Below are 12,554 nucleotides of genomic sequence, written 5' to 3'. Positions count from 1 at the left end.
GGTCAGACAGAAAAATTCTGGACACTTATGCCTCGTGCTGTGTGGTCAGACCTCATGTGCTGTCATGGACAGAGAGCGATGGCAGCTATGGTTATGGTAGGTGCAACTTAACTCAGCAAATAAAGCTCAGGCCTTTCAACCATTGATCTGTCCAGAAACTGTGTCAGCACATACTCTTCATTTTTAAAATGACTGGTAATAGTCATCTGTACTCATCACAGAGGTTGTGCCACTTTTGGAGAAGTTTTGTCTCATCTGACATTTTAACTGTGGAAATATAACAAAACTAGAGTGAATACTAGACTTACTTGGACACTATTTTTTTCAACTTTTATATGAAAAAACTTTTCTATTGAACATGCACTACAACAAATGTACTACATTTGAACATGCAGTGTACTACAACATTAATAAAGGACACTTTGTATTGTTAAGAGAACCATGATCCTTTTAAAAATTCTCACAGCATATTTCTGAGTATGCTGAGGCCATGAGTAAATAAGAATCTGCTCATGAAAGCGACTCCAGTGGATTCCATCATAATGTGTCTAAAGTATTCTGATGGTGCGACACTCATAAAAATGTCAGATATGAACTTCTCCACCCTAACAATGAAATTTCTTCAACAGAAATGTATATAGTTTGTATGTTTCCTACCATTAAAAATTAAATTTTGTTTCTGCACCCAAATCATGGTATTGATGGTTAGTGCTCAACTCTATATTTGAACACAACAGTTCGGCTATCAAAATTTTTTATTATATATTGTAAAAGCACAATCAAGGTAAGCCATAGATGACTGAACCATTAGGAAAGGAAATTTTTAAATCCAAAAGCAAAGAACTTGTACTTACTTGCAAGGGCCGCCTTGTAGTATGCTTGAAAAAATTCTCTAAGACAGTATTCGGTGTAATCTTTCGAGCTGTCTTTTTAATGCCAAATGTGTTTGCTAGAGGTGTAGCAACAAATCTACAAAAATGTGAAAAGAAAGTAAGTTCAAAACCTGAGAATAAATCCACACTGACACCAGAGAACTTTAACTGTAACATTAGGTCCCCAATGAAAGATCAATCATTTGTTCATGTTGTCACTGGAGCTACCTATACCCAACATCTACCTCTCAGAAGTTCAAGGAAAGAACATTTTCAGACCTTACATATAAGCAATAATTTTTAAAAATGAAATAAAACATTGGGATAATTCTAAAAATCATTTTATGCTAACCCAAATATATTTATATACAAGACCTAGAAATTAATATAAACTGAACTTTGTTTGCATTTCTTCCTTCAATTCTGTCCATTTTTGCTTCATGTATTTTGGAATTCTGTTGCTAAGTACATATGCGCATATAATTGTTGTATCTTCTTGATAGTAAATCCTTTTATTATTAAAAAATATCTTTTGTTTCTAGTAACAGTTTTAAAACCTATTAAATTCTATTTAGTCTGATATTAGTATAACCACTCCAGTTTTCTTTTGGCCACTGTTTGCATGGTATATCTTTTTTCCATTCTTTTACTTTTAACCTATTTGTGCCTTTAAACCTAAAGTGTGTCTCTTGTAGACAACATATAGTATGAATCATGTTTCTCTATCTATTCTTTCTATCTGTACCCTTTAATTGGAGAGTTTAACCCATTTACATTTAAAGTAATTACTGATAAAACAAGATTTTTGTGTGCCATTCGACTTGTCTTCTATGTATCTTACACCTTTTAGTTTCTTTATTAATGCATTACTACTGTCATTTGTCTTAAATAGGTATTGTAGTATATACCATTTTAGTTCCCTTGCCAATTTTTTAAAAACTATTTTTAAGTCACTTTGCTAGTGATTGACTTGGGGATTGCAATTAACATCTTAATCTATAACATCCCAATTTAGATTAATATAAAATTAATTTCAATAGGATACAAAAACTCCATTTCTCTTTCTTTGTGTTGTCATCACAAATTACATCTTTATAAGCTGTGTTCTGATAAATACAGATTTTTTATTATTGTGTTATGCAATTGTCTATTAAATCAGATGGGAAAAAAACGTGTTACAAGCAGAAAAATACAGTCATACTATAATTTTAGTATCTTATGTAGTTACCTTTACTGGTGCTTTTTGTTTCTTCATGAGGATTTGAGTTCCTGTCTTGTGTACTCTCATTTCAATCTGGAAGACTACCTTTCATATTTCTTACATGCTGGGTCTACTAGTAATTAATTCTCTTGGGTTTGTTTATTTGAGAATGTCTTACTTTCTCTTTCATTTTGAAGGATAGTCTTGCTTGGTTCACAGTGGTTTTCTTTCAGCACTTTTTATATCATCCCACTGATTTTGGTCTCCATAATTTCTGATGAGATTGTATAGAATTTTTAAAATAATTTTATGTTAAAGATGTGGGATAAGAGAAATCAATTCCTAATCATGTTGAGAATCACTTGTATCTGATGAGTTGTTCCTCTCTGCTGCCTTCAATATTCTCTCTTTGTTTTTGGATTTTAACAATTTGATTATGATATAGCTGAGTGTGGTTCTTTTTAAGTTTATGGAGTTTATTTAGTTTTTTAGATGTATAGATTCACACTTTTCATCAAATTTAGGAAAATTTCGGTCATTTATTTATTCATATATGTTTTCCGTTCTGTTTATTCTCTCCTCTCCTTTAGGAATTCCCATTATGTGTATGTTTGCATGCAAGTATTTTTGTCTGATGAGTACAATATATAAGCTTTCTGAGGAACATTTATGTTTTCTGTGTATGAGCCATGCTTCCTTTTTTTTTTTTCTGAATATCTCCTTAAATTTTTATTGATCACTGGACATGTACTATAATGTGGCAACTCTAAATATCTCTAAAAATTGTGATGTGTGAGTTTCTATTAGATTAGCTTAGTGGTTAGCTAATGTTTAGGCAGAGATCTCCTTAAATGCCTGGAACCAATACATCTCTCCGTCTTTCCTGAGGGAATCTGTGCACATGTTGGGGCTCACCTTCAACATTTAGCAAGGTAATATACAATTCTGTCTTAGCTTTCCCTTTGTGTTCACACACAGCCATAAGGTCATCCAGAGGTGAGCAATTAGGGCTTTCCCAGGTCTTTCTTGAGCATGAAGATGGCACTTGATATGTACAAATTCATATATATATATATATCCTTTTAGATTTTCCAAGAACATGTGAGAGCCTTTCAAAGCTCCCTATGGACATCTAATTTCCCAGTATTTCCTTTTAAGCTTTTTGGTTGGTTTATTGTTTGACCCAATTGTTATTCACTGCCTTGGGCAGTTGTGAAGTTAAGCAATTGTCTCTAATTGTTTTAGACAAATACCCTCATGAAAAGGCTTTTTCACTGGGTGAGCACAGCCTTGTGAGTAGTGTCTTCCAGAGAACCACCAGACAGGTCAGGTAATAGTAATTCTGTGGTATTGAGCTTTGAAGGAACTCCAGCTCCATTCTGCTCCCTTCAGTGGCTGCTAGGCTGCTAGTTTCCACAGTAATTACAGGTGGTTGGTTTTTCAAAGTTATCACTCAGGTGGAGAAGATAAGACAGGAAAGCAGAAAGCTAAAAATGCCACAAAATTTGTTATTCTTTCCAAAATTCAGCTGGCTTTGTTTTTGCTTTTGCTTTTTAAATAACAGTCCCTAGATTACTGCAAACCTTTGGCTAATTCTGAATTCTGTAAAAGTTAATTCCAACAATTTTTGCTAGTTTACTTTTATGGAAGAAAAAACTTTCAGAGGTCCTACTTTGACATTTTTGTTAATGCATTGTTTCTATTAGATTGTGCATTGTGATTTTAATTTGCACTTTCTTAATGACTAATTATGTTGAACACCTTCTCATGTGCTTATTTTCCATTTTATGTCTTCTTTGATTAAGTATTTGTTTAAATATTTTGCCTATTTTTATTTTTATTTTTTTATTTTTATTTTTTATTTTTTTGAGTTGGAGTCTCACTGTGTCACCCAGACTGGAGTGCAGTGGCCGCTTCCGGCCACCGCAGCCTCAACCTGCTGGGCTCTGGCGATCCTTCCGCCTCAGCCTTCCGAGTAGCCGGAATTACAGGCATGCGCCACCACGCCCAGCTGATTTTTTGAATAGGGGATGGGGTTAAAAGGTAATTAATGAAAAAGTAATTCAACTCTGTCACTCAAAAGTACTCTTATGTAGACCAAACACAGTGTGCTATGATTTGAGAAATATGATTAATTAAATCCCCCTTTGAATAAAGGCCCACATTCCCCCCCCCCCACCTAGGGTATGCTTAAAATTAACTAAATCTCAAAACAAAAAAAAAATACATTCAACAGGGTTTTGGATTAGTAATAGAATTGGTTCATTTATCAAACCTACTAGCTGAAAAATTTTAGTGGAAAAAAGTCTACTCTTTTTACTAATAGAAGAAAATAAATATTAACAGTTTCATATAATAGTGTTTCCCATTATATTCACTCAGTGCTATCTCCTCAAATGTCAGAAATGCAGAAATTAGGAAAAATTTAAAAATAAAGTTGAATTGAATCAAAGATGATTTATGCAGTAAGGGAATAAAACTAATCTTAAAGCCAAATAAAACATAACATTCTTCTCAGAAAGTCATGTGAGAATTAAGTATATGGATAAGTATACACATGAGGATAAACACACATATCTGTAGCATACTTGCTGATATAAGTAATAAATACATATTAGAATCATTAATTTAAATGAAGAAGAAATATGGTCCTTTGTGCTCACTTCAAGGACATAAATAACATTTTAATGGAACAGAGGACATATATACATAGTTGTCTACTTCAACTCTCTTACCTTTTCAAATAAATCTAAGAAATCAATCACCTTACCTAATATCAATGTAGGTAAATATAAATAGGCAATTAATAGAAATCTATTTTGAAAAAGGAGAGAAGAAAGACATACAATAAATATTTGCTACAATGAACTAAAAAGAAAATGAAGAGTTTGAGTCTCAGCCCTAGAAAGAACTTTAGAGATTAGCTTTCATTTTACTGATATGGAATAGGAAAAAAAAAAGTCCAAGAGGAAGAAAAGAAAAAAGAATAGTAAACTTCTGTTCCCCTGTAAAAGGTTCAAAGTTAGGTTAATTACCAGAGAATGAGTCCCTTAGGTTTGCTACTACTGCAGAACTGGGCCTCTGGACAGGCCCATTCAGACACCTAGACAGGCCCCTCTTTGACTAGCACTCCATCACTTACCTGGGAGCCAAAAGTCTAGAAATCCCAGATTCCTCCTTTATTTTCAATATTTTTTATAGAACAAAAGGAATGTTTCCCTAGGCAGATATTAAGCATGTTAAGTTTAAATATTTCTCCTAAATAGATACAATAGCCTATTGGCATAAAATTGAATCACAGTTCCTAAGGGTTCAAGTTTCTGTGAGCAATTTTTCAGAAGGTTTTTTTTTTTGAGTTGGAGTTTCACTCTGTCGCCCAGACTGGAGTGTAGTGGCCGCTCCCGGCCACCGCAGCCTCGACCTGCTGGGCTCCAGCGATCCTTCCGCCTCAGCCTTCCAAGTAGCCGGAATTACAGGCATGCGCTACCATGCCCGGCTGATTTTTTGTTTTATTGTAGAGATGAGGTCTCACTGCCCAGGCGGGTCTCGAAACCGCGGGCTCAGGCAATCCACTCACCTCAGCCTCCCAAAGGCATGGGACTACAGGCTGAGCCACCGAGCCCGGCTTTCAGAAGGTTTTTAATGTGAGAACAGAATATGTGGAGCAATGCAAATCTCAGATAAAACTTAAGTCTAATAGTGTCTATACTATTTCCATTTAGGACAGTTAGAGACAATCCTTTTTCAACTGCTGTAAATTGCTACAGATGGGTTACTCCACCTATCCTACACTTTATTTTTGTGTGTGTGTTGGAGTCTCACTCTGTCGCCCAGACTGGAGTGCAGTGGCACACTCATGATCACCCCAGTGTCAACCCGTTGGGCTCCGGCCTTTCGCTTCAGCCTTCAAAGTAGCCGAGCTACAGGTGCACATTAGCACACCCGGCTAATTTTTGATTTATTGTAGAGACAGGTCTCACCAAGTTGCCCTGCCTGGTCTCGAACCCGAGCCTGGGCCCTACACTGAGCTGAGCCCGGCCCCTACACTTCTTAAAGAAGACTCCAACTCAAAAAAAAAAAAAAAAAAAGAATAGTGGACATACTATCCCATAATGACCTTATTCTGCTGAGTAGAAATGGTAGGGGTGGGAATCTATTCATTGTATAATTAAGTAACAGAAACATAAAAAGGTGAACTTCTAATTGTACTACCTCCACTCCTGCCTTGGGTGCCTCTGGAACCATAATTTACTCTGAGCTAATGTGTTTATTGCACAAATGTTGATATTTGAGTAGTTTAGATCTCCCTTAAGTCAGACTTCTGACACATAAAAGAATGCATAGAAGATAAACTAATTAGAACTGCTAGTCAGGACCAAGAAGGAAAAAAATTAAAACAAAAGTCATAAACTAAAATTGTCAAAAAAAGGCAATCCTAAATACAAAGCAAATGTCAGTCACTTTCAGACTATCTTCTTTGTTTCTTATCTGATCTGTCACTACATTTTTACTTTTCTAGGAAGAGACATTGTTTCCTGATCTTAAATGGCTCTTGCCTAGTATTAAAGGAAAAAAATGAGCCAGCCACATCACAACTCCTGTCACTTCACAGAATAGGATGTAGCATAAATACAGTCTAGCACAAAGGAGAATACTTTCTTATAATAAATATATCATAGGATATGTTGAAACATAGTGTCAAATTTACATAAATTTTAAGACAATTCATAAAATTTTACATTTGCTATCCTCTCTTTAAGCTATGCCTTCTGTATTCCCAAGAGATATGCATTTACTCCCCTCTGCCATCAGTTTCTCAATGTGAAAGTCCAAGAAGTACTGATAGAGTAAGAACATAAAAAACCAACACCTCTGAACCTGATGTCATAGTATGTGGGTTCAATTCCCAGATTCATCCTCTTACATGCTAATCGTGTGACCTCGGCCAGGACATTGACCTCTCATTTCCTTACCTGCAGACTGAGATCACACAACTTGTGATTTTATATACCTTTTAAACTATACATAAAAAGGTGACCTTCTGATTGTAAACAAGAATTACACTTCCAAAACTCTCAGAACAATTTTGGTTATGGCATGGCAAAGTGAAGTTTAACACACTGCTGTTCCCAATTTTGACAGGACATAATTGAATATCATGGGTATGTATTTTCCTGTTTTATGATTCTATGGCATAAAAAGTAAGAAATAGGTGCTACATGCCAAAAGTCAACCTTCTGAAAGCTCTGAGTATATATATGAGAGGGGACACATTCCTACTCAAATGCAAAGTATAAGTAATATTTTATTTGTGATATAAGTGGCTCAACCTACTACAAATAATATAGATGTTCTAGAAAAAATATAAACTTATGCTTCAAAAAGATTTCTTCAAAATTTTCCTTCCTTCTAATGCATTAAAAGAAATATAAGACTAGTGAAGCAACACACAGTTTCCTGTAGTGTCACAATGGAAAAGACTAAGGGTGACTTACAGGGGGTTAAGTTTTAAGGAGATAGAAAAGAAGATACAAACTATGCTTAATCCCTTGAGAAGAAGCAACAATGATCCTAGGAATTAACAGAGGATTGGATTCCTTCCTGATTATTGCCGTGGAGGCCAAGACCGAGACATAACAAGCTGGTCCTCCACAGCTGTGCTTCCTTGGCAACCAGAAGAATGTTCTGGCTCACCATCCTGGCCAAATTGTGAATAATGGAGCTGTCCACTGAAAAGTAGGAAATCTGCAATGGAAATAAGTAATGGTCCTTGCTGCCAAATTCAGAGATCACCCGATGCAATGTAAGAAAAGCTAATGTTTCAGGATGGTAAAGAGTAATTCACGAATTTTGAAGTGCAGTGGCAAATTCTACTTTATTTATTTATGTATTCTTTGACAAATTGAAATACGTGAGAAAAAGTAGAATTAACTATCAAAAAGGAAGTACATTTCAAATGTTCTCAGCCAGGGTTTAGTGGTATTCGGGAACTTTCTCTTCCTCCCAATAGTCATAGCACATTGTTGGCCCAAGTGAAGTTGTTGTTTATGCAAAAACCTTTTGGAGAGTTCATGAAACAGAGTTGGTCAAACTAACTCTTGAGATAAGCACCCTGCAAATGGTTATAAACATATGATCTGCATTACAGTTAGTCTTGGACAAAATGATCTTTATCAGATTTTTTTTCTTAAGTTTTTCCAACTCTTGACATTTGAATATTCTTTTTGCTTCAAAAGAATTAATGTGCTAATAACAGTTTTTTGAAAAAAAGACAACTACAGAGATTATAGATGAACATTTATCTACTGTTATCATAACACTAGTACAATTTTAATAAAAAGTTTAGAAATCATATCTATTTAAATTAAATCAAGAAAAAGAAAAAGTTTACTTTTTCTGAAAAAGCAAATTGATATTTTTTCTTTGATTTTCCGATACTTTGGAATGAAGGGCAGCTATTAAGCTTTTAAATAAACCCTTAAAATAAACTATGCTATACAGAAGTATTTGGTCAGGTCTTTAATATGCCATTTTTGTAATTTTGTAGGCATTCTAGAATGATAATGCATCCCGAGTTGTAGACTCTTCTAGCACTGCCTATCTGGGATGCATAACGTTGCCAGACACCACAGAGGAATAGGCGATGAACTGGGTTCCCAGATTGTCATTGACACTGATAAACTCTGTGGTTCTTAACTTCTCTTAATCTCAATTTTCTTCACTAAAGCACTCAGTGGGGTCCATGCTTCTAATGTTTTCTTGTTCAGTCTCTAGATAACTTTGGAGTATGTCTAACTTCATTAATTCCTCCTAAGAATCTGTAGCCCATTAGTGACACTCACTGAACACTAGATTCTTTAAAGGACTTACCAAGTCTAATACTTTGTTCTTCTAGCACTGGAGCAAAGAGGGGCAATGGGAAGGGAAGACACACAAATACTACTTACTTTTCAAATAAACGTCTGATAATCAGCAGGAGAAAAGTACATGGAATAGTCATATATAAATGTGAAGGTTTTACAAAGATGAGTCCATCGTGATCTTCAAGATCTGACCACATTATTGATGGAGGAAGCCAGAATCTTTCCAACCAGAACCATTCTTTAAATGTCTGAAACATTCTAGAGAAATGAAAAAAGAATCCATTAGACTTGTAAAACAAACACTTGAAATTGGGATAACACTGAGTATTGAGCGCCTTCATTCAAAGAACTACATCAGAGAATTCTGGAAACAAGGTGAGAATGGAATGCTATAATTTAGTGTATTGCATGATCCTTCATTGCATTAAACAAGAATTACACTTCCAAAACTCTCAGAACAATTTTGGTTATGGCATGGCAAAGTGAAGTTTAACACACTGCTGTTCACAATTTTGGCAGGACATATTTGAGTATCATGGGTATGTATGTTCCTGTTTTATGATTCTATGGCATAAAAAGTAAGAAATAGACGCTACATGACAAAAGTCAACCTTCTGAAAGCTCTGAGTATATATATGAGAGGGGACACAGAAAACCTGGAATTACTTTTTTAGAGAATAGGTCCCTTGTGATACAGGATCCTCCCCTAGGTAAGTATCCTAGGAACCCATCAGCATCAGTATGTCAGCTAGTACTGTTGTTAGAGGCAGTGATCAGCTTTAATGAATTTTTTAAAATATTCTTTCAATGTGTTTATCCATTTCATGATGGATGCTTTATCAGCCCACCTGCCCATAGCATGCTGAATGTTCAGTTTTTGACCAAAAACAGCATGAGCCCCATGCTCCACCCTCCCTATTCGCCCAATCTCCCCAAGTGGCTTTTTTTTCCCCCCAGATGAAAGAGGTCCTCAAAGTGAAACGTTTTGTTGATGTGAAAGAGGTGGAAAAAAATGGCAGAAGCACTAAAAGGCACCAAAATTGGCCAGTTCAAAAACTGTTTTGAGCTGCAAAAAAAGCATCTTGTTAGGTGTATTGGATCAAATGGAGAGTACTTTGAAGGTGACTGAAGAATAAATATGCATTTTTTTCTAAATAAATTCCAGTTGTTTGGGAGTCCCCCCCTTGTAAATCTTTACTAGTACCCTAAGAAATTCCCTGGGAGAAGAAAGACAGGTACATTTAACCTCATATTACAATAAGAGGCTCAAATTAATCCATGTCAAGAAATATTTATTGAGATTCTATTATTTGTGAGGTCCTTGCTAGGCCCTGAAAACAAAAAGATTCATAAAACAGGGTTTCTGCCTTAAGGACTTAATAGGCAAGGCAGGCCTGAACAGGTGACTTTGGCACTTTTTTTAGGTACAATGAAAAATGTATATACAGGGTATCATGGGGACAAGATGATGGGCACTGAGCCCAGTCAATAAGTGTCAGGGAAAGATAATTGGAACAGATAGTCCTTAAGAGATCTTGAACAATTAGTGGAAATAATCCAGGGAAAGGCAGAAAAATGGGGAAGAGACAATAGAAGTTTTAGGGAGAAAAAGGACTATGACCAAGTAACCAGAAGCATAGAATAACAGAATTGTATGTTTTAATCTTATTGTTTAGGCTATGATCATTTTGGCATGACATTTTGACCTTTGATTTCATCTTTTAATATTTAATCAGAAAAAGGGGTCAAAATGTCCTCAGATTCACAACAGAGTGGTCAAAAAAAATTCTCTCTCAAAACCTCTTGATCTGGAAAAAAGATGTACAAGAGGGGACCCCAAAACAACCAGAATTTATTTATTAAAAAATTGTGCATTTATTCTTACATGTTTACAATTTAGTCACCTTCAATGTACTCTCTGTCTGTTGCAACACACCTATCAAGATGCTTTTCCCACTGCTCAAAACAGTTTTTGAACTGAGCAATTCTGATACCTTTTAGTGTTTCTGCTGTTTTTTTCTTTTACCTCTTCCACAACAGCAAAACATTACCCTTTGAGGACTTTTTTTAATCCAGGGAAACAAAAAAAAAAGTTGCTTGGGATGAGATCAGGTGAATAGGAAGGATGGGGCACAGGGGTCATGATGTTTTTGGTCAAAAATTGCTGAACACTCCATACAGTGTGAACAAATGTGCTCATAAATCACCCATCATGAAACTGGCAAATCTGCTGAAAGAATCTCCAATAAAAATTCACTGAAGCTGAACACAGCTTCTCACAATAACACTAGGAGGTACACTGATGCCGCTGGGTCCCTAGAACACTTACCTAGCAGGGGAAGCCTGTACTACAATAAGCCTGCCCTCCAAAAAGTAATTTCAATTTTTTTAGGTCCCCCTTTGTACATAGAAAACTCCCAGCAGTTTGGTGCCACCCCAGTGAAAGAATCCAAGGTGTGGAATGGTGGGTTACAGACAGTCTCTGCTTATTGTTCTGGACTAATTATTATTAGCTCTTTCTTCCTTTCAGACATTCTCCAGTTTGGACAATAAACCACATGGTCATTCTCATCAAAAGGCTGGTGAGACTGGCAGGCTAGGTTTTTGAAGGTCTGCTTGCTTTCTATGCTAAAGAGCTTGGACTTTAGCTAACAGGACCCACTGAAGGGTATTATGCAGAGGAATAAAATAGATCGTCTAGAAGGGTTGTTTTGGCAGCCAAGTCCTCTGTGAGCCCATGTGGTGGATTGTGCCAATCTGATGAAGGCATTGTCTCTGGGCAGGCAGCACTCTTAACCCAGGGGAATGGGGACTTATTTCAACTCCCACTCTCCTTCATCTCCACCCAGGCACACACCCAGCCGCTCTCCTGGCAGTGACATGGAGAGCAATTAGGAGCGCACAGCAAGAGATGTGGTTGGAAGTCAGAAGGCTTGGCTAGAACAGTGGTGACTGGAGGGAGCTGAAGATGCTACTAATAATGTGACTCATGGGAGCCAATAAATGGAGTTCAAGAGAGAAGTGAGACTGAGCAGAAAACAGAAAACTCAAGCGACTGAAGGTTAAAGAACACATGTGTTGGGAGGAGGGTGAAGGGCCCGGGAGAATAAGACGACTGGGTCAAAGGGTAGGACCAGCCAAGGGAACGCTGAAGTGACAAATTTCTGACTTCAGATGTGAAAGAATTGCAAAATGTGGACTCAAATACCCTCCATAGAAGTCCACACCAAACCAAAACCAAGAATTGAACCCTGGTGAGATAATTCCCTGCCTTATCTCCCCTCATACCCATTGTTTAGAGAAGTGCTCACTTAAAGCAATGCTGACCCAGTTGCATCCATACCTGCAAGACTATGGGAAAAGGTTGCCTCCTTTTCCATGAATTAACCTTTCACTAGAATCTCTTCCCTAAGAGAGAGGGGTAAGTCCCATGTATACAGTTGCAAAATTGTGTAATATGGTAGAGCAAGGATAATCAACAAAGAGTTAGTGAATACTTCTTTTCTGATAGGCTTCAGGGCTACAGAAAGGAAAGGGGCAGAAGGGTGACCCTGGACTTCAGGGAGCTTACAACTGAGTCAAGACTGACATGGCTCTGGATAGGGAAGGGGCAGGGAG

The 12,554-nt window shown here is 36.6% G+C and overlaps 1 protein-coding gene across 1 annotated transcript in view; it reads right to left on the bottom strand.

The window, feature by feature from the left end:
- Positions 1 to 11,816, bottom strand: part of CERS3 (ceramide synthase 3) — an 83,769-nt gene extending 71,953 nt beyond the window's left edge. Inside the window, exons 1-3 of the mRNA XM_008069014.1 lie at positions 11,794 to 11,816; positions 9,021 to 9,194; positions 855 to 969 (exon numbers count right to left, since the gene is read on the bottom strand). Of these exons, the coding sequence (XP_008067205.1) occupies positions 855 to 969; positions 9,021 to 9,193 (288 nt within the window). The 5' untranslated portion in view covers position 9,194; positions 11,794 to 11,816. The remainder of the gene's footprint in view (positions 1 to 854; positions 970 to 9,020; positions 9,195 to 11,793) is intronic.
- Positions 11,817 to 12,554: the final 738 nt, after the last annotated feature.

The sequence above is a fragment of the Carlito syrichta genome, unplaced genomic scaffold, assembly GCF_000164805.1.
Source record: "Carlito syrichta isolate Samal-C Ts95f unplaced genomic scaffold, Tarsius_syrichta-2.0.1 Scaffold311755, whole genome shotgun sequence".
Lineage (NCBI taxonomy): Eukaryota > Metazoa > Chordata > Mammalia > Primates > Tarsiidae > Carlito > Carlito syrichta.
This window is presented reverse-complemented; position numbering and strand designations above follow the sequence as displayed.